At 37.8% G+C, this 23,991-nt stretch overlaps 1 protein-coding gene across 2 annotated transcripts in view; it reads right to left on the reverse strand.

The window, feature by feature from the left end:
* The window catches only part of GABRB2 (gamma-aminobutyric acid type A receptor subunit beta2), a 297,656-nt gene that overhangs the window by 154,825 nt on the left and 118,840 nt on the right, over positions 1-23,991 (reverse strand). For both annotated transcript variants that reach the window (XM_064279025.1, XM_003404636.4), the window contains exon 5: positions 2,660-2,742. In XM_064279025.1, the coding sequence (XP_064135095.1) occupies positions 2,660-2,742 (83 nt within the window). The remainder of the gene's footprint in view (positions 1-2,659; positions 2,743-23,991) is intronic.

Genomic DNA, 23,991 nt, shown 5'->3' on the forward strand with positions numbered 1-23,991 from the left:
AGAAGGCTTTTTCTCTTTGTTCTTCCTGGGAGAGGTCCTTGGGATCAATTTTCCACTGGTCTAGGAGCTTTTCAGTACAAGGATCCCTTCCTCTCTGCTCATTTCCCTTTTTTATATCTCAAAATAGACTGAGTCAAGATACAACTTAATCCTATAGATTGTGTCCTGCCACATTAACATAACTGCGTTTAATCCTGCCTCATTAACATCACAGAGGTTAGGATTTACAACACATAGGATAATCATATGAAATCACATAATGGAGGATAATTACACAACACTGGGAATCATAGCCTAGCCAAGTTGACACACATTTTGGGGGGACACTATTCAATCCACAGCAGAACTCTAAACTCATTTGAACATGCTTAGTTAGTCAACTACTTTCTTATAATAAGAGGGCCTGAATACCATGCATATTTATAACAAGTTGCTGTCTGGTTAAATATGAATAAGCCTTGATTTCCCTCAAGGACAGGCTATTTTCTTGCTACTTGGCCTGGTGTGTCTTCCTGTTAATCTTCTCCCTCCAAAACTGGTGGCTTTACTAAGGTAAGTCAGCTATCCTGTACCACATCAGCACAGGCTGGCTGTGCTACTCATACTTGCATGATCCTGAGTGAATCACTTATCCTCCTTGAGTTGGCTTCCCTAGTTATAAAGATAGCAATGGCGATATCTACCCTGCTTCATTCAGTTCACATGAACTGAAATGAGATGTTCAAAAGCCCCTTCATAAAACTTAAATATTCTCAAAGCCTACGGAACTGTCATGCTACTTTACAAAAATATTCTTGTCAAAATTCTAACTCACAAAAAAAGACCAGACTTACTGGTCTGATAGAACTGGAGAATCCCCGAGAATATGGCTCCCGGACACCCTTTTAACTCAGTACTGATGTCACTCCTGAGGTTCACCCTTCAGCCAAAGATCAGACAGGCCCATAAAACAAAACAAGACTAAATGGGCACACCAGCTCAGGAGCAGGGGGACAAGAAGGCAGGAGGGGACAGGAAAGATGGTAACAGAGAACTCAAGGTTGAGAGGGGGAGAGTGTTGACATGTCATGGCATTGGCAACCAATGTCACAAAACAATATATGTATGAATTGTTAAAAAAATTCATGTCAGAATTATAATTTAATAACATGAAAACTTTAGATGCTTCCTGTGTCCTCAGAGGCCAGTTTTTTAATTTTTTTTAATTTTTTTAAAATAAAAAGACCTTGTTTACATACCTGAGAGGACTGTTGAAGGACCAAATAAAAGAATGTCAGTGAAAGCACTCCATCCATGTGCAATTATGATTATTTGAAGTCTCAGGCAAATCTTACCATGACAAATGCTCTTAACTACACAAGTTCATCAATAGTACACAGCAACAATAAACTTTTTTTCTCAAAATGTCCTCACATCAACAATTTGAAACAACCAAAATATTTAAACTTTGAGGAACATTATTATACACTCTCACCTGTGTCATAAGCTAAGAAAATGTAGAGATATCCTAAAGATATTTATATAAAAATCATCATCAAAATTCTAGAAGCCAATTTCATTACACAGTTCTATAAGGCAAAGATTTAGTGTGAAAATAATGATGCTTGGAGATACAAAGTATGAAAAGGACAACATCAGGTTATTTAAAAATTCATGCCAATTCAATTTTCTCTAGAAATGAGCAAAAAAAATATGTCCAATCTGTCATAAATGCAGTATTTCTGCTCAGAACAGTGAAACAAAGTCATGTTGTTTGCGATAGCTAGACAGAGTCCCTCACACAGGCTAACGATGTCCTCATGGAATTCAAGTTACTCATTATCCAGAATGCTGGATATAAAATCATCAGCTGCCAGTTGTTTGGTGGGTTGAGGTATAAAAATATTGCAAGGAATTGACAAAGATAAGAGATTCAGAATTCTGTTCTGCCTCAAACTGTCTCCCTGTGTGACCTCTGAATCAACATTTTAGCCCTCCAAACAAGGCAGGTGACTGCATCATCAACAATGCAGCTGAAACGAAGACCTAGAAATGCGGTAACACTACAAGACAGTTTGGCACAGGAAACAGAATAAACACACAAGATTCACATACGCAAACCTAGCTCATCACACGGCCTTTAGGAAGGCATCTTAAAGAAACTTTCGACACTGAAAATAGTCCCTTGTTACAAACAAAAAAAATTATTCCACTAATCCACAGTCTAAGAATACCTTAACTAACCTGGAAGGTTACATTTATTTTGCAATTCCAAAGAGATAAAGAGGCAAAAATAACTAGACATCTTGTGGCACTTTACCACGTCCACCTATCTACATAAGTCTGTTGCAGATGTTTGTACCAATTCCATAGTTTAAACGGCTAGAGTATACCTTGGGTTTCCTTCTGGGTACTTAGCATCTTTCTGTTATTGCTAGATGATTTTCCTTCCCGAAACATCTGTCCCAGGGATTTAGGGAATGGTCTATGAGGGTGGTTTCATCACTGGGGGCAGATGCTTTGAGTGCCTCCTTCCACCAGATTTGTGTCCTAGCAGAACCTTTGCAGGACCTTTGGTCTGGACATGAACGACAGTGGGATGCTGTGCCTAAAGAGAATCTTAATGCAGAGCTCAGGACCAGACTGATCAGACATCAGCTAGATGCTCAGAAAGACTTACAGCTTTCAATTTCCAAGGTGCAGTTTTGTTCATCCAGTGGGTACCGTCTTAGGTCCATCATGCAGGCAGCTGTAGTTGTGATCCTAGAAGAGAAATAGCAATGAGATATACCATTAGCAAATCCATGGCTAGAGTTGGAAAAATTAAATCCAAGTATCCGATAGATCTGGGGACGTAGAAGACTGTGATTTAGCCCAAATTCTAATGAAAAGGATGATGCAACTTTGGATAGCCATTGTCCTTTATGAGTTTCATGCTGATTAGCAGCAGTAAGAGATTGGGCTAAATCAGTATTTCCCAAAGCCTGGCCCATTAACTACTTGTACCAAAATCACCTGGGAATGCTAGTTAACTAGATAGTTCCCACGCCTCAAGAATGTCTTGGGAAGCAGGAGGGTGGTCCAGGAAATCTTTATTTTAAAATCACCTCCAGTGTTTGAGAACCACTGACATAGATACTCCTCTTCCTCTCACATTTGCTTTCTTCTCCTCTCATATTTGCTTTCTCCTCCTCTCAAGACTCTAATATGTAATCTTCAATCAATCTTGGTTTTGATCCATCATTTTTGACCTTTCTATACATAGTATAGTACTTTGTTGTTGTTGGGTTTGTGTGCCCTTAAGTCGATCTTGACTCTAGTGACACCGTAGGATAGAGCTTTAATACAACACACAATCAGCCTTTCTTCTATCATTTGATTTGTTCTGTCTTGAGTAATCTGATATTCTCATGACCTGTTAGGGAGCCTTCTCCTACTGGTTGGCAGGTTTCATTTTGTTTTATTAAGAACACTTGGTATCTGCAGTGTTTTGTGAGGGAGAAACACATTTGTCCCTTTAGGTTGCCCTTATGTTTCTCTGTCATTATTTCTCACTAATCTATTTATGACCTACTAGAAGGAGCCAAAAAACATATACTCCTAAGTGATATACCAGTATATGTTGTTTTTTTTTTTTTTTTACCAGTATATGTTTTGATGAATGAGGTGGCATAGGATCATGGAAAAGCACATGTTTTAGAACACAACAGACATAGTTATGAGTTTCCTCACTAATTGAGTGATTCTGGCCGAGATGATTAATGTCTCTTAACATTAGAATTTTTGTTTTTGTCTGTAAAATGAGAATATTAACAACAATAGCAATAATTACCTAACAGGGCTGCTGTAAGCATTTTTATAATAATTTATGTAAAGAATCTAAAAGAATATCTGGCACATAGTAAGCTCTTTAAAAAAATCACATTTTGCTGAAGGAAAGCAATTTGTTTAACAGTGTTTAATTTGATGAACTTTGGCTTACCCTACTATGACAGGCAGCGTACTGGGTCATGGAGGAGCCTAGACTCCTAGGCTGAGCCTATGAAATTTCTCAGTAACGTGTAAGAGTCCTAACCCTCAGTTTGTGGTGCACATTTCCTGCTGACACATATTCAAGGCAACCAACACCTGTGCGCTAGTGCTATGGACAACAAGAAAAAGAAATACCTTGAGTATGTTATCAGGAGGAACCAGTCCATGGAGAAGGATATCATGCTTGGGAAAGTAAAGCGTCAGCAAAACAGAGGAAGACCCTTGATGAGATAGATTGGCACAGTGGCTACAACAATGGGCTCAAGTACAACAATGATTGTGAGGATGGCACAGAACTGAGCAGTGCTTCTTGCTATTGTACATAGGGTGGCTATGAGTTGGAACTGATTCTACGGCACCTAACATTACAATGACTGCAGGAGCAGTGAACTTCTACACGTGTTTGTATAATAAGGCAGAACAAAACTTTTTCTGCCCATCAGCAGTGCTCGTATTTACACCAGTGCTTTACTGTTTCTTCAATGCTTAGTATTCTTAACAAAATTAAAAAAAGAATTTTAAATATTTTCTAGTCAGTGTTTACAAAGCGTTCATAAGTTTCTCCTATTGAACTAAAGTAAAAACTCTGGAGCCAAAAAAATCCATTTGGAAGCCTGATCTTTATGACCAGGACGGGTGACCTTGGGCAAGTCACCTAGAGTTTCTGACACTTAGTTGCCCCATGTTGAAAATTTGAATTAAAAATTTTCCAACCTAATTTGCTGTGAGAAAATAAAAGGAGGAAGTAATTCATAACTTATAAAATGCTCTGTAACTTTGACATATTTATTACTACCTGCTAATGAGTGGACTCAGTGATAACTCATATTGCCAGAGGCTATTTGCTAATTAGTATATGTGGGTGCTTGTATACATGAATAATGTAGAATACCCATACATTTATATTATAATCAAGGCAGAGATAAAAATGTTGGTGAAATAACTTTCCAATACATAAATATGCAAAAAATAATTACCTATGTGTGTATATGGAGCTCTATTTGACAGATGATAAAACAAAGTATAGACAGGTGTAACCAACCTGTATGTTCCCCAGGTGTTTTGTGAGATCAGAAACCATATCTGTTTTTCTTATGTTTATATCTCACGCATTTTGCCAGGTGCTTGACACATGTCAACAACCTGAGATTAAAATAGTAATAAATAAAACAAAGGGAAAAAAGTCCTGCCCATAAGTATTCTCAACCTGAGCACTTGAAGCAATCCTCTGTATTAAGTGCCTGATTTAACTTATGTAAAAAATTCTCAAATTTGAAAGTCAAAATCATCCTTACAGAAGAAGTGTCCCTCAAGGAGTCTTATTCAGCAAATCCCAGGGGTAAGCATCTAAATCTTCTGTTCTCTAGGACTTTTTGATTTATACCAGGGTGAAGTTTCTACAGAATAAGCCAATACAACAAACATACTTAATGGGCTTTTCAGGAACATGCCTTTCTTTGACTCCTGATGAACATCCTCAATGGGCCTTAAATTACTCAACATCACTACTAGAATTCTTTAAAATGGGGTTAGTAACCCATTTGGTAGGTACCGTAATTAAGGGTTAAGGCCATTGTGAAATATATGGAGACAGCTCTATCCTCAATCAAAGAAAAAAGTCAGTGATGCCTTCAGAATGTACTCTATTTAAAAGAGGAAATGTGTGTTCTCTGGGGCTGAAAGCTACTACATGATGAAGGCTACCTTTGGGAAATGCCAATATTCTGACTGGGCTAAGAGATCTTTGGATAAACTTATTTCTTAGACACTGGCCACGGTCATACAGAAATGACTTGGCTCATAAAATACTGACACAGAGCGAGAAAACCAAATAAGCAACACAGCCTAAAACAGTCACTAAAAAAAAAAAGGCATCTACAAAATCAAGAAATACAACATCTAAGCAGGTATTTTGTACCAAAGTCATAACAAATATTTTATAGTGCCATTACCTGAGATTTGATGATCTTACCATATCATTCCATGTTTGGATGTGACCAAAGATAGTTATTAAAACACAATAGATGCCTTTTCTTTTCAGCTGATATGAAATACATCAGAATCATAATCAACGTAACAAACCTTGGACCCTTCAGCAGACTGTTTAAGAGAGGTTTCGAAGCTAGAATATGTGCCAAACATGTGCTTACACATTTGAGAAACTTGTTAAGAGTTTCAATCAGATATTATAAAAAAATGACTTTGGACTCCAACTTTGTTTGATTTCTATATCTAGATAATCATCTAATTATCCACAAAGAAAAAAAACTTCTTTTTCCATACCTTTGTTAAAAAAAATCAAAGTTTTATCCCAACCACATCACAATAAGGTTTTAATTTCCTCAAAATGTACATTTACTTAAAAATACAACTTATCCTAACATCAAAGGATTAAGGAATCTTATATCATTACTAGATTTCAATATATCAATATATATTTTTGCTGGCTCTGAAATAACCTACCTAAAAAACTTTAGCAAGAGGAAATATCAAACGGCTAACTTAAGCATTAGAATGTGAACTGAAATTATCAGAAGTTCTAAAGAGATCAACTGAATCTTTTCCTCAAAAGTAATTTTAAATTTTTTTGTTTTCATATTTCCAAGAAGACTTAATGTTACTTGTGTTTTGCAGCCATTCCAGTTGGGACACAAAATTAATTTCTTGCTTAAATCCCTCTTGTAATATGTTATCCCTCTTTATAGATTTGTTAGAACAGTTATGCAGAAATTGGGTGACTTTGGTTCTGGCATTCTCACGAATAATAAACATACCTAATATTAACTGATCACTTACCAAGTTTAAGACTTCATCTAATATTCCTGAAATATATTCCATCCTTTAATTTGTAGACTACTATTATTCCCATTTTATAGATGAGAAAATTGAGGCACGGAAAGGTAGAGTGATTTTGCCCAAGGTCACAGTGAATGGTGGAGCTGGAATTTGAATGCAGGAAGCTTAGCTCCAGATTCCACATACTCCACCGGTATACTAACTGACTAGTTAGTTGACCTTGATAAAGTCCTTCAGCATCTTTGGAGGACTGGCCAAATTCTTATATCTCAAATGAACTTGGAACGTCTATAACCCTATGAAACTACATGTTCTGTGACCCCGGATGTTTTATAATTTTGTTTTACCCACAAATTCAAATGCCGTATTTTACAGCTGTTCATTCTGTTTTAGTCAATTATGTAGATTAGGCCACCCAAGACAAGCAAATACAGGCCTCTCGCCAAGGAGTCCCACTTAATATCCTCCCTGATCGAAAGTGTCCTCAGCATTTTTTCACCAGCCTGTGCTCTTGATTTAACTCCGAAGAGGTCTTCTGCTTAATTTAAAATCTCAGAGACTCATGTGGGCTATCCAGTAACCTATCACGTATAATTGTTTTAAAAAGCTCTTTAGAAGTCCTCATAAAGAGTCACATGCACTACTACACTCAACTTTGTAATCACCAAAAAAAGTAAGATTGCTAGCAATCATGTTCCCATTGGATAAATCGTGCATTTCAGATTAGAGCTATTTGAATTCTTCTGCAGCTGTTTGGCCTTCTATGACTTTTTGATTTTCTAAAATTCTATCCTCCTCAAATTTATCATGACCATTAAAGGGCTACAAATGCAGATACAATTATGAAAGACCATTCCATAAATAACATGGATGTGGAAGCTAAACAGCAGTATATAACACAACTTCATTTTGTGATGATATAAATCTTACTCAGTCAAAGTATTAACAGATAGGGGCATATCAGTCTAAACTTTTATTATTCTATATAAAACAAAAACCAAACCCAGTGCCATCGAGTCGATTCCGACTTATAGCGACCCTATATGACAGAGTAGAACTGCCCCATAGAGTTTCCAAGGAGTGCCTGGCGGATTCGAACTGCTGACACTTTGGTTAGCAGCCGTAGCGCTTAACCACTACGCCACCAGGGTTTCCTTATTATTCTATATTCTATTCTAATGACTACATATTATTCTATAGTCAGTCCTTATTTGCCATGATTCCCCATATTACATTCCTGATGGTCTCATCTACAAATCCTTTGCTTATCCCAGGAATGAGAATATTTTCACTTTTCTCCAAATTATGCATTAAAAGAAGTCTAAGTGCCCTGAGAAAATGCAATCATTCTCTTCTTTGATTCACAACCTGACAACCTAAACCTGACTTCAGATCACCGTAAGAGATTTAATTGAACCAAAGCCCCCTACAAACTGTAAAGAATTATAGCTGTGACTCTCAGATTATTACGATGGTGGTTATTTTTTGCACAATTTAAAAGTGTTACAATATGCCACATACTTTTTTATTTCAGTCACTAAAACATATCTAAAATATTCTATTTTGACTAAGGACACATCAGGGAGTCATACCATCTTGGAACTGAAAAAGTTGATGAGTTTATTTATTATAACACTTATTATTTATTTTAACAACAACAAAAAGTGGCTCACAGACATTGATTTAGAGCTAGCCAGTGGCAGACTGAGGTTACAACTTCAGCTGGGTCTATTTTCATTTCTTCCAAATCCCTTCCAAGTATTTTGTTAAAACAGAAACCACAGATGCTGATATATTCCTTTGCTCCTTCAGCTCTGAGCTCCTCTTTTAACCACTAAGCTCTGTGTCCTTAGAGGCTGGACTGTTTGTACTTCAAGAACTGACTCCTTGGTCCACTTCAGGTTGGATTTGGCCAATGGGGAAAAGAGCAGGAGTTTGGAGGAAGAAAAGAGAGTGAAATCATGGGGACTGTGGCTCACAGGCTTTTTCCCTGCAGGAAACAACATCCTCTCTGGCATGGATTGAATCATGCCCCCTCCCCCCAAAATATATGCATCAATTTGTCTAGGCTATGATTCCTAGTATTGTGTGATTGTCTACCACTTTGTCATCAGATATGATTTTCCTATCTGCTGTAAATCCTGCCTCTATGATGTTAATGGGGGTGGGGGACAGATAGGCAGCAGTTATGTTAATGAGGCAGGACTCAATCTATAAGATTGGATTGTGTTTTGAGTGAATTTCTTTGCTATATAAAAGAGAGAAGCGAGCAGAGAGACAGGGGGACCACATACTACCAAGAAAGCAGAGCTGGGAGCAGAGCGTGTCCTTTGGATTCAGGGTTCCTGCTTGGAGGAGCTCTAGACCAGGGGAAGATTGATGAAAGGGCCTTCCTCCAGAGCTGACAGAGAAAGAAAGACTTCCCCTGGAGCTGACACCCTGAATTTGGACTTCTAGCCTACTTTATTATGAGGAAAATAAATTTCCCTTTGTTAAAGCCATCCACTCGTGGTATTTCTGTTATAGCAGCACTAGATAACTAAGACACTCTCTGTGTCCAGGTTCCCCTAATATCTCCTCACCTTTGGAAACTACAGGGTGGCTCTGAGTTGGAATCAACTCTACTTGGCAACTAGTTACTTGGTTTTGGAGACTAGATAAAGCTGATGGAAACCTGCAGATCCTATCTCTGGGAGGGAGGGGGCGCTGTATTCTCTCCTTGTAAATAAGCCCTTTGATAACACTCTCCTCCAATTATCCTGTTTCAGTATGCCATCTGTTTCCTGTCGGGTCCCTCGCTGATAGAATGCATTATAGAAATATATTTAAAACTTGAGATTCTTCTAGTTAGGCTGTCAAAAAAATTTAGAACTATTCCATTTCTGGTCCTTTGCTTTGCGATTTTGGGAATGAGGGGATGAAAGTACCCTCTACCTTAAATGAACTGCTTCCTTCCTATCATTCCAGTTTCAGCTCATCATAGTTCACCAACAATGCCTTCTCCCACACCCTAGCTAAAGCAGCCCTACTTCTCACACCATTGGTCACCGTCTCATTCCCAATTTTATTTCCTTCCTAATACTTGTCACTGTCTGAAATTATCCTGTGTGTGGATTTGCTTATTTGTTATTTTCTGTCTCCCCCGGAAGACTGAGTATCTGTCTCAGGTTGGATACTCCAGAAATCGACCCTGTAGGATGTTTATTAGGGATCATCACCTGTGAAAGATAGTGGTGGTGGGGAGCAGGACCGGGCAAAGGAAGACATAGAACTTCCATGTGGGATGAAAGCTCAGTGAAGCCAAAAAGTTCTGTCACAAGAATTGCCGTCAGAGTGACCCACGTAAAAAACTGAAATAGTCTTTAAGCTACCTCCTCCTTCACCCATGCACACACACACGTGCGCACACACACACTCACACACACACACACCCCTTTTCTGGGGTAGGCAGATCAGGTAACTAAAGAAAAATATTATCAGAATTTTTTTTTTTTCTCTCTCTGTCTCTTGAGTTAGAACTTGCACTTGCTGAAAGCTTGGTGGAAACTATTTTCAGTGGTAGATCCAGTCTCCAACATGCCCTCACATCTATTTTTCCTAAGTACACTGTTGGACTGTGATAACTTTAACCAGTAAAGTAAAATAGGTTTTATTATTGTTGTTACCGCTGCTGTTATTTTTTAAACACAAAAAATAAATTACTCAAAGCTGCCACCTGTCACATACTGGCAACTCAGCTTGCACTTCTGACTCCAAGGAAATACACAAATACTGCAGTCTCAAGCCTTTTTGACACTCTGATCTTTAAAGGCAAATGATTTCTGTCTAAATGGCATTTTTACTGTTTGAATTGAGTGTTTTATATAAAATAACTTAGTGAAAAAATGCTTAACACCATTGGAAACTACATATCTGTATTAGAAATACAAATCAAACCATGAGGATTTCTGCTAATCTAATTAGCAAAAATTTAAAGAAATTATAAACTCCAATATGGCAGATTCTGCAGAGTAACAAACCCTTGAATATCCTGAAATATAAATTGGTACAACCTTCCCGGAGAGTAATTTGATAATGTTAATCAAAACCCACCAAATGAACCAAACTTTGTTCCAGAAATTCTGCTTCCAGACTTTGTGGAAAAAAAAAAAATTACAGAAATTCACAACTATATATAAGTATATTAGCACAGCTTTATTTATAACTTTATATCTGATATATGTTGTTGCTGTTGTTAGCTGCCATCGAGTAGTATCTTTAGCTGCCGTCAAGCAGATTCTGACTCATGACAACCCCACGTGTACCAGAGTAGAACTAACTGCTCCATAGGATTTTCAAGACTGTGACCTTTTAGAAGCAGATTGCCAGGTCTGTCTTCTAAAGCACCTCTAGGACCTCTGGGTGGGTTCAAAACGCCAACCTTTGTGCTAATATTCTAGTCCTTAAACATTGGTGCCACCCAGGGACTACATCTGATAAAATACATAGTGATATTTAAATACCTTTTTACTTAGTCTCATGTTGCAATTAAAAAAAAAATACTTTGAGAAGAGTGTTTGAGGATATGAGAAAGTGACCTTGATAATTTAAGAGGTAAAAGCATATTACAGAGCAATTTGTGTATAGTACAATTTCACATTTATTGAAAAAGATGTATTCAGTGCACAATTAAATGACAAAAAGTATACAAAAATAAGCAGTGCAAATGTCATAAGCAGCCCAGAGCTTAACCACTGTGTCACTAGGGCTCCAAGTGTCAAATACAAGCACTCGAATAAAATGCCTAAGCCGTTATAATGTTGGTGAATATGTCATTGTTTAATTTGGACCTTCAAGGCTCAAGGATGAGTAGATGTTATCTATACAAATAACTTTCTGATGATTCAATCCCTTCATATATCACTATAATTAGTCTTCTAGCTTATGACTCGGAAATCACTCTCTCTGGAAGGAGACTATTCCATCTTTGGAAGCTATGTTTATCAGAAAAAAATTTTTTTTTTCTTTTCATATATTTAACAGCAGTTTTTATTTCTTTATTTGTAAATTATTTATTTATGTCCTTTGCAGATTTTCCTTTGGGGAGGATTTCTCTTTCACTTAGACTCATTAGTGTTTCTCTTTTTCTAAGTGATTTATTGGATCTTTTAAGTATTATTTTGCTGTCATCAAAACCATCAATCATTCACTCTTTTTTTTTTGTTTGTTTGTTTCTTAAGCCACTTTTATGCCTGGAAAATAATTTTCTGTGCTGTGATGAAATAAAGGTTTTAGTATATTTCTGTTTTATGATTTGAAATGTTATAGTTAATTCTTTTTGTGTGTGTGTGTTTGTGTGTGTGTGTGTTTAGATGGTTTACAAAACACTAGCTTCTCATCAAACAGTTAGTACACACATTGTTGTATGACATTGGTTAACAACCCGACATGTCAGCACTCTCCCTTCTCAACCCTGGGTTCCCTATCACCAGCTTTCCTGTCCCCTCCTGCCTTCCAGTCCCTCCCCTAGGGTTAGTGAGCCCCTTTAGTCTCCTTTTGTTCCACGGGCCTGTTTAATCTTTGGCTGAAGGGTGAACCTCAGGAGTGACCTCATTACTGAGCTGAAAGGGTGTCCGGGGGCCATACTCTCAGGGTTTCTCCAGTTTCTGTCAGGCCAGCAAGCCTGGTCTTTCTTTTTGGGTTAGAATTTTGTTCTACATTTTTCTCCAGCTCTGTCTGGGACCCTCTATTGGGATCCCTGTAAGAGCAGTCAGTGGTGGCAGCTGGGGACCACCCAGTTGTTCTGGACTCAGTCTGGTGAAGGCTGTGGTAGATGTGGTCCATTAATCCCTTGGACTAATCTTTCCCTGTATCTTTAGCTTTATTCATTCTTCCTTGCTCCCAAAAGGGTGTAGTTAATTCTTAAATTTGTCTGGGATTAACATTGACATACTAAGGATACAGCCATTTGCACAGTGGCTTTACTTTTAAGAATTTAATCAAAGGAAACAATAAAAGAAGAGGATTCAGAGGATGCACAAGGATGCTCGTCACGGCATGACTTGAATTAGTGGGCAGTGGTGAGGGCAGTGCTTGGGAAACTAACACAAGTCTCATGTATGGAGATACAGGTCTTGTTTCTGTCTCTTTCTGTGTGACCTTCAACTAACTTGTAGATGAGGAGCTGCTATAATGCAAAAGGTACTCTGGACAATAATTTATTCAGAATTCTATGGAAGTATGGCCCTGAGAAGCTTACCATGAAGCAATGACTTTCCTTTCCATCACCTGTCCACCAGTTTGTTGTACTGCGGTAGCTTGCATGTTGCTGTGATGCTAGAAGTTATACCACTGGTATTTCAAAGGCTAGCATGGTCACCCATGCATAAGGGGAGCTTCCAGACTAAGACAGACTAGGAAGAAATACCTGGTGACCTACTTTCAAAAATTAGCCAGTGAAAACCTAATTGATGACAACAGAACATTGTCCAACATGCTTGCTTTGGACATGTCATCAGGAAGAATTAATCTCTATAGGAGGACATCATGGTTGTTGAAGTAGAGGGCCAACAAGAGGGAGGGAGGCCCCTGGTGAGATGGATTGGCACAATAGCCACAATGATGGACTCAGACATGCTAGAAATTGTAAGGATAATGTAAGACTGGGTAGCGTTTCATTCTGTTGAGTCAGAGTCAATACAAAGACAGCTAATGACAACAAAAATAACTTTTTTTTTTGGCTGATAGACATCATTTCATTTCTTCAGAATTTGTTAATTACTTAGAAATGATAGAATTCTGAAATGTAGCATGAGAAGACAGGTAGGACAGACCAACTAAAAGCTGAAATTGAGAGATCCTCTTAGAACTGAAGACTGATTAGGAAAAAAAAATAATTAGAAATTAGAGAAAAAAGAAAGAAAAAAAGTTTATTTGATTGAAACTTTCTTCTAAAAACACACCTGTAATGCAGAACTGCTTAAAAATACAAGAGGGGAGACAAGAGGGGAGGATAAAAAGTATCTCCTTCTACCCAAATGATGGCACACTGTAGTAAGAAGCTTAGTTGACTAAATAATTAAAGCAGAAGAAAATGAATTATAATAAAAAGAAACTGGAGATCATTTTCTAAAAGGATTTCAAAAGAAACAGAAGAGGCTCACAAAAGAGCATAAATACTTGTATTACAATCACAATTTTCAATAAAGGCCACTAAAACACTATTATATCACATCAGTGGCATCACCAGGGTTGGTGTCACCCAGTGCTGTAACTCATGATGTCACCTTCCCCAGTGGGCAGGGCTGGTTGGAGACTCCCCCCTAGTGGGTGGAGAGGTCTGCCCCCACCCCGTCTCCCTCAGCTCCTGCAGCTCCTCCCCTCTCCCACTGGCGAAGGCAAAGAACCTCCTCTCTGTCCAAAGGTGCTCAGCCCCACCCTGACTGGGGAGTAGTGGGGAAGTGGTGGTGGAAACAAGTTACCACACTGGTTGACAGGTGACATCAACCTTAGTGACGCCACAGCCTTGGCGGCTCCTCCTCCTGTGGCACAGACCCACCTGCCCCCACTGAACAGTGGACCCTGGGGTCATTTTGGTGTCACCCCTTCTGACAGTGTCAAGGGGTCCGATCTGTACCCCCACACCTCCCTAGTGATGCCACTGTAGCACATCAACAGTAAGGCAAGAATGAAAACAAATATACCCAAATCCCTGGATAAGAAATGAGATTTGATAACAGATAATATAAGAATGGAAAAAAGGTGTGCAATACTGTTTTTATGGACACTTTCATTTCATTCAAGCTGGGAGATGAGAATAGGGTTGGGAGGATTAGAGAATGGGCAATCAAGTTAAACAGTGGCCACATTGTCAGTATTTTCCCAACTCCCTCTCCCCATCTTTGTCTTTCTCTCTGTGTGGGGGGAAAAAAAAGGTAAAATGGATTCATAAGTCAGTAAAATGTTGTTGCTGTTGTTAGGTGCCCTTGAGTCAATTCCAACTCACAGCCACCTCATGTACAACAGAATGAAACACTGGTCCTATGTCATCCTCACAATCATTGCCATGTTTGAGCCCATTGCTGCAGTCACTGTGTCAATTCTTCTCATTGAGGGTCTTCCCCTTTTTCACTGATCCTCAACTTTACCAAGCATGATGTCCTTCTCCAGGGACTCACCCCTCCTAATAACGTGAGATGAAGTCTTGCCATCCTGCCTTCCAAGTAGTGCTCCGGCTGTACTTCTTCCAAGACAGACTTGTTCGTTCTTCTGGCAGTCCATGGTATATTCAATATTCTTCATCAATACTATAATTCAAAGGCATCAATTCTTCTTTGGTCTTCCTTATTCATTGTCCATCTCACATGCAGATGGGGTGATTGAAAATACCATGGCTTGGGTCAGGCACACTTTAGTCTTCAAAGTGAAATCTTTGCTTTTTTTTTTTTTTTTTTAACACTTTAAAGAAATCTTTTACAGCAGATTTGCCCAATGAAATATGTTGTCTGATTTCTTGACTGCTGCTTCCTTGGGCATTGATTGTGGATCCAAGTAAAATGAAATCCTGGGCAACTTCAATCTTTTCTCCATTCATCAAATGTTACTGGGTGTTAAAACCTAAAAATTAATTGGTTAACAAATGTCTGGATGAGCTCTGCTGTCCTAGCTGGAGAAGAGAGCTGAAGAAGACCTATACATGTAATAACAGCCTCTATTTATATGGAGGGCTCAAGGGAGTGATAATCAGCTGTTCACATTTTCTGCTATGGACCAAACTGGAAGCTACGGTCATAAATTCTAACATGAAGGACATGGAGGATGTAGGTTAAACAGAAAGATGACTTGGCCGATAGCGAGGGCTGTAAAATAATGAAATGTCTCCCCAGGGTAGATTGTAGATTTCCCTTTCCAGAGATGATGTTTAGAAAAAAATAGGCTTATATGTCAGGGTGATTTAGGGAGGGTCCCACTGACAGCACAAGGATGATCTCAGTGATGGTCTGTGCTCTCTGGAACACTGAGGCAGCCTCAAGCTTTAATTTCCAGCAACTGAAGCAAATGCTTAAATCCTTTGTGGGCTCAGCACACCTTTGCTAATTTGGCTTACAATGAATTTTAGTTTAACCAAATGAACAAATAACTTTAGGAGTTGCTAAATGTAATTAAATACACGAAAACATTAAAGTACTTCAACAGGTTCTTATTGACAATAAGGGCTAGGTAAAGATATATTTGTCAGGTAATTATTAACAAAACCATTTTGGAGTATTCGCAGAGCACTGGGATGCAACATTACGTGTTGGTTATAATTTTTATGCTTAATGTTCACATTAGTTAAGGCATTTGTTGTGGTGTAACACTATAATGTTACTAATGAGTTATTTCTACAGCAATTATTTTTTAAGTGATTAAGATGTATCGTACCACTGTAAGGCGACTGGTTTTATATTTGCTTTCTCAATAGCCTCCTTGTTTTCCCCAACACTCCCTCAAAGTATATTAGACTCTGCCTTTTCCTGACAGGGAAAAAAAATTAGACTATTTATCAAATACATGCCATCCCTGAGAGAAATGCAATGCAACAAGCTAATGTCTGCTCATTCTTAAGCTACCATTAGTATAAACTGGTTGAACCCATTGCTGTCAAGTCAATTCTGACTTATAGTGACCCTATACAACAAAGCAGAACTACCCTATAGGGTTTCCAAGGAGCGGCTGGTAGATTCAAACTGCCAACCTTTTGGTTAACAGCAGTAGCTCTTAACCACTGTGCCATCAGGGGTCCACCATTTTTACACTCAGTATAACAAGTGTAAAGACTTTGAGGTAGATAACATATAAATCTAAACACATAAAAATTGTATATCTATTATAACTTGGGCAGCTAGTTGCAGAATGGTATCAAACTCCTGAATTGTAATGTACCTGAAAGAAAATAAGGGAGTTAACCAATATTAATCTCCCCATGGAGAGCCTATATAATACATGGTACTTGCTAAGCACTGTAGAAATATTTTATAAAAATAGTAAGATGTTGTCTTCAATCTTAAGGACCTTAAAATCAAAGCCCAGATATAAGATAACTTGACCTAAGAAGAGTGGAAAGGATTAGCTTTGTAACCATGGCTACATTATTTAACCTCTTTGAGCCTCAACAACAATAATTACTGGTATGATAATGATAAGAACATCTATCTCTTAGTATGGTTGTAGTGACTGAAAATAATGCATAGAAAGTGTTTAGCACAGAATAAGAATTCCATAAACTTAACTATAAATATAAAATATTTATTTTTATTTAAGTTTCCTATTATTATTAGGTACCACATGTTAAATACAATCATTTGTGTTATCATGCCTCCAGTAAGGAAGGTGACTGGGGACTAAAGCATTCACTACAGGAAAAAAAAAAAGAGAGAGAAAGAGAGGTCTCAGGTAGGTTATGAACAATAGACAAGATTTCCCTCAATAGAGCAGAGCTGGGAGCCAGTATGGAACAGTCTGAGCACATGCCCAGAATCATGACATATGGGTAAAATGGATAGAGCAATTTGAGTGGCAAGAAAATTTGTTGAGATTTATATCTGGAGAAAGGTTGGATGAAGGCAGACAGTGGCTGACCCTAAGTTCCAGGAAAACTAGATTATAATTTATCCATTGAAAAATTCAGAGCATGGTTATGATATAATACAGAACAAAACAATGCTAAAATTTAAGAAAAATGAGTCTGATTGAGGAGTCGAAAACTCATGCCTAGAGGCTTATGACATGTGTTGTGTAAGAAGCAGGCTGGGAGTAAGACAATAGGGAATGGTGGGGATTATGGTGAACTGGACAACACATACCATACCCTTTCTAAACAAGGCATCAATTTCTCAGCTTTAGCTGATTGTTGCCATCTAAACAAGGCATCAATTTCTCAGCTTTAGCTGATTGTTGCCACATGACAGATAAGGCCCACTGAGCCCAGTCTTTAGATTTCTAGAAAGATAACAACTAAATATCAATCTTAAAATAAAATGTCTTATTTTTTAAAAGTATTGGTCAAAAAAGAATACGTCTATGAACTGTATCTGATCTGAGAGTTGATGGTATGCAGCCCTTGATATAATCTGTGATTTTATAATTGAGACAAGTAAGTCCCAAGAAATTACATGATTCACTGTCATTGACACAGCAAATGAGTTAGAGGCAGTTCTGGGATATGAACCACTGTTAACTCTATCCAGGACCAAACTAAAACTGACTACAGGTTATAGCTTTATCCAATCATGTGTGTGGTTTTAGTGCAAACTTCATTTTATTAATGCATGACTCCAAATTTTAGGTTATTTTTCATTACAGCCTCAAAGTACACAATGAAGAACATGGGTGAAAAAAAAAAAAAAAGAAGTGTGGATGTTAGTCTTCTTTTATTGGTATCAATGTGGTAGAGCGGAAAGAACATTGCTTAGGGAGTAATTCAGTCATTCAGACATGGGTAGAAACACCAGTGCTACCATCTCTTAGTCATATAACTTGAGGAGGTCAGATTGCTTGTCTTTTATAGTGGAAATAATGGTGCCTAGCATAAGAGTTGCTATGAGGATAACATGGAACTGGGTAGTTTGATGGCATGTTATTGCAGCCATTTGAGTGATAGAGTTATGAACCTTGGCTTAAAAAATATTGATTTGAGGAAGTCAGGAAAGGAAAAGTTGATTTCAAGGTCAGGAAAGGATGTTCTGATATAGACTTTTATGGCTCTTGGAGAAGTGTAATTTAAAATTTAGTAATTATAACAGCCAATTGCATTACTGATAAACTATTCTTCATTCACATAATGTATGTAGGTGAAAAATTCAGGCCATGTTAAGCAGAAAGAAGTAAGGATAGGTTACACATTGTATTGTTATTAAGATAAATTGCTTTCATAATATATTACAGGATAGTAGAGTTATGAGTTAAAATCAGTTTTCATAGTTAAATGAAATGAGCTCAGAGATATTATAAATTTTCAAGAAAATTGATAAGTTGGGAAAATAAGCACGATTTGTAATAGAACAGGGGAGTTCTCTTGGATTTATAATTGTGACTCCAGAAAGACATTTGGAAAAGAGGTAGGATAGTACTTGAAATCAGTCCTGAATTTTAAATCTGGATCTGGCATTTACAGCTCTATGACACTGGAGACATTATTAGTCCCTCTTACTCTGTTTCCTGTTCTGTAAAATATGGACTGGAATGTCTATTTTATAGCAGCGCCTGTGAGACATCAAACAAGATAATGTCTATGAAACATTTAGAACAATCACTTGCAAGTTCTGAGTGCTCAATGCATGGTGCTGCTCTTGAAGTTGTAATCTACTTTAAGACTGTAAGTAAGGCCAAGGGGGAATTAGTAAAATATTGGGAGAAAAACATGAAAGGAGAAATTAAAAATATTATTACAAAAGTAATATTGCATTAATCCTTTGGACACGCATATGCATACTGTTATTTTTTAAGTGATAAAATACTATTGCACTTAATAAAAACCAAAAAACAAAGTTGTTGCTGTTGAGTTGATTCTCACTCATAGCAACTCTATAGGACAGAGTAGAACTGCCCCAGAGGGTTTCCAAGGAGCATCTGGTGGGTTCAAACTGCTGACCTTCTGGTTAGTAGCTATAGCTCTTAACCACCACGCTACCAGCATCCCATTACACTTAATAGCAACTTAGAATTAAGGAAATAGGATGATAATAATGAAAACACAATGATAAAGTTATCAGTATTTATGGAGGAGTGTGGTTTAAAACTTAGCAATGAAAACAGCCAATTACATTACTAATAAACTGCTCTTCATTCGTATAGTGTAGGTAGGTAAAAAGTCCAGGCCATGTTAAAGCAGAAATAAGTAAGGATAGGATACACATGGTATTGATATCAAGATAAATTGCCTTTATAATGTATTACAGAATAGTCCCAAACATTATTTGGGGCTTACTAATTGTGCCATGTGTGGCTCTAATTGTTTTAAATGCATTTTCTTATTTAAACCTCACAGGAAACTTTAAGTTAGGATGTACTAATATTTACAATTACAAAAAAGAAATAGGAGTTTAAAAGGTGAAATGACTTATTTGACCCAGGTTTTGTTTACTAAGAGAAGAATTGGAACCTGAGAACAGTTAATATAGAAATCTGTGCTTCTAACTCTACTGGGAGCAACATTATTGTCATATATTACGTTGAAATCTCATTGTCATTGAGTTAGTTTTAGAACACAGCCTCCACTAGAACAGGAAAAAAAAAAAAAAGTAGCTTCATCAGTTAAGTTTTATATTCAAATCCAATTCAGAATTATATTCCTGTATTCTACAAAAATATGCTGGGCATGGGGAGTAGCTATTGAGAGAAGTACAATGTTGGTTAGGATCCTTCTTATGTTTATATTTTATGGGAATTGGGGCGAGAAAGAGGAATGAAATTTCCTGAATGAACGCATATAGGATGGTGGGCAGAGGGCACAATAATTTCAAACCTCCAGTGGCTCATTCTTTTAAGAACATATAACTTTACAACAATACCAACAATTTTGCTGCAAACCCTACAGTCCACAGAACCTACAGAAAAGGTGAATATGGGAATAGTGTTGTCCTAAATTGAATAAACCTATAAGCAAAACTTCCTGTCTACAAAATATATGGCCTGAATTTAACTTAATGGGATTTTTTTTTTTTTCTGTAACATAGGTTGTAGGGTTAAGAAAGACAATATATGAAGACTGATTTTTGGACAATTACAATGTCACGTTGTTTCATAGAAAGATGGAAGTGAAAGGGGTGATACAGAGTAATTGTTACCATTTCAGGAGTCAGATGGATCCAACACTAAACTCCGGCATTACCGGCCATGTGATTTTAGGCAAATTATTGAAACTTTCTGAGATTCCTTTCCCTCTTCTGTAAAATGTGGAGAATGGAGTAGGGGGTGGGATGGGGTAAAAAATACCTACCTTTTGGAGTTAAAGTGTGTAAAACATTTAGTAAAGTGCTTAGCACAAAAGAACTACTCAATCCAGCCCAGTTGCCTTCTAGTTGATTCTGATTCGCGGCAACCCCATATGTGTCAGTGTAGAACTGTGCTCCACAGAGTTTTCAATCGCTGATTTTTCAGAAATAGATTGCTAGGGCTTACTTCCAAGGTGCCTTTGGGAAGACTGGAGCTCCCAACCTTTCAGTTACTAGCCGAGTATGTTAACTGTTTGTACCACCCAACTTAATTACTCAATAAATATGAATTAAAACGAATGGGTGAATAAGTGAGCAAAGGAATGGGTAGAAAAAATAATAAATATACATGTAAATAAGTATCATGAGCGAAGGCACACAATTTGCGTCAATTATCCAGTTTTGAGAAAGTATTTGTAATGATACATCCACCTAGCATAGAATCTTCTACCACCAGGAAACCTAGGCAGCATTTACTGGCCAGTGGCCACATGGAAAGCTTAATGGAAACCAAACCTTGCTATGCTCTGTGGGGAGCTGTAACTAACAACACCAGAAACGGAGGTAGTTGCCCATTCCCAGTGCTGGACAATCTGCTTGCAGCACACGCAGGGCATTGCTGTTCTGGGGACCTGCAGATCCCATGGATGGCAGCCACTCAGTGACCACTACCTGAGTTAGAACACAAAGCACTCCCAGCCACTGAGGCTTGCTTTGCTTTACCCAGCAATCATATTCCCTTTTCATTTCTCTCCTCTTTTTTGATATTGGTGTCCACCTCTAGCCTGTGACATGTTTCTCCATCTGTTCACGCAGATGGTGCTATCCAGAGAAGTCAAAATGTCTGGTGTCTCCAAATCCCTCTTGATTAAATTGGTTGTCTTCACCACAGAGCAGTGGAGAAAATACATGGGGAAACAACAGCCACATTTTAAAGCATAAAGATGTCACTGTTCGTATAAGGAACACATTCACGGTCTACACCTGGTTTGAGGTGAATGCTGTCAACATAGGTAAGCCTTACCCTGACATTCTCCTGGACCAAACTGCCTGCTATAGCTAATGGCACCTGAAAGACAGAGTTACACCCAGTCCTTCTCCCCACACCCAGCACCTTAGCAGTCAGCGTGTACGGTAATGATCTGTTGTAAACTTGGCTCTATCTAGATATTAGACTCTTTTTTATTCATGCTTACAGAATCTGAAAACTTTCAAGGACTCTATAACTTTTTGAAATTAAAGAAGATTGTAACTGAGCAATTATAATTTGATTTTACACAGTTTTAAAATACTACAAAAGATTAAATTAAGCCACACATTCCATTTATGATGGAAAAAAACAGAAGCTTAATTAAAAAAAAAAAATTTTTTTTTTTTTTGAGTGTCAATCCAACAGAACAAAATCACAAAAAAAGGAAAAGTAACCCAGGAATATAACCTCTTCCTCACCTAAAATGCCTGTTATTTTTGCAATAAAGTAAAAATAGTAAAATTAACAATAATACTAAAACCTATCCCGTGACACAGACTGAATTCAGTCTCTTAGGTGATTTCAGAACTTAAATTTTCCAAAATTGGAATGCATAATAATCTATATGAAGCCCTGGTGGCACAGTGGTTAAGAGCTCAGCTGCTAACCTAAAGGTCGGCAGTTCAAATCCACCAGCAGCTCCTTGGAAACCCTATGGGGCAGTTCTACTCAGTGGCAACAGCCTTAGTTTTTTTGGTTTAGTAATCCATATAAGGAACCCTGGTGGTGCAAGGGTTATACACTCAGGTGCTAACTGAAAGGTCTGTGGTTCAAACCCATCAGAAGCTCTGTGAAAGAAAAGACATGGCAATCTGCTTCCATAAAGAGTACATCCTAGTAAACCCTATGGAGGAGTTCTAGTCTGTCATATAGGATCACTATGAGTGTGAATCGACTTGATGGCACACAAGAAGAAGTAATCCATATTATTTGGAATTTGTTATCTCAGAGTAAAAGCAGGTTTTCTTATGCCCAGAATTGAGGAGAACTTCTTTTTCACTGCTGTGTTGATTTTTCCCTCTGTTTTTTTGGTGCATATCTCCACCCAGCCCTGACTATCCGTTCAGTGGACACAGGTTTCTCCTTTGGAGGGCAACTCCATCTACCATCAAATAATGTGTCTCATCTCATCATCTGGGGTTGATGATCAATCACAAGGGGATTTTGTAACTTTCCCCAGCTTCGTGAATTCACCTTCCTGAATAACAATGGAGTATCGGTGAAACATGTAATTAGTTCACATACTAAATCAGTAAAGAAAAAACCATCTGAGGTGGGACGCAGTGGATCTGACCATAACACCATCTGCCTCTTTCATGTGAGCATAACAACGATCCTTGTATCCCTTACATATCACTTCTCAAAGGAAAAGTCAACCCATGATTCCAGCCAAAAAGTACAAAATACTTATGATTTGGGGAAAAAAATATTGTTTTGGGAAAACGTGTTTTTTTTTTTTTCCCCACATAGGTAGTCTCCCTCCATTTCTTTTACTGCCTCCCTTGCAACAAGGCTGTGTGTCTATGTTTGCCAAACAGAGAAGCACACAGGCAAAGACAGGTATGCATGCATGCAACACACATACGTTCACACACTGTGAAGTACAGACGAGAAGGTCCAAATTGACATAAGGACATACCCCATACTAAGCAAAAATATGGTATCTCTTCTCTGCAATTGATGAGAAGCGATATGCATTTTCAGTCACACAGTATTTGATTTTCAAGAGTAAAAGAAAACATCTCCTTGAATTTAGCCATAATGCATTTTCTCAGGTGTGTGTCTGAAAAAAACCTACCTCTCATTAGAAAGTATTTTTTCATTGATTCATTCTATGGTAGGAGGCTAATATGGGTCATCAAAATTCCACCTTGACCCAATTCTCTCTCTCTTTCTAGATCTTTTAAAACACTGTATTGATTGCAAATGATAAGGTAACATAAGAAGACATCATGACAATGGAGATATGTACACAATCTACTCTTATTTGTGTTTAAGTCACAATTGGGGAATTTGAGTTTATGGTAATTGCTGATCCTGTTTTCAAAATGCCTTCTTATCATCGATTGGAATTGGCATTACTCGAAGCACAGTCTCACTGCTAATATAGTTCTCTTCCCTGATAAAGAGAAAATGCTGCACATTGTCTATAGGGAGGGCAATTAGACTTTTTCTACCTCATTAAAACATAATAATCTTTGA

This window comes from Loxodonta africana, chromosome 2 (genome assembly GCF_030014295.1).
Source record: "Loxodonta africana isolate mLoxAfr1 chromosome 2, mLoxAfr1.hap2, whole genome shotgun sequence".
In the NCBI taxonomy this organism is placed as follows: domain Eukaryota; kingdom Metazoa; phylum Chordata; class Mammalia; order Proboscidea; family Elephantidae; genus Loxodonta; species Loxodonta africana.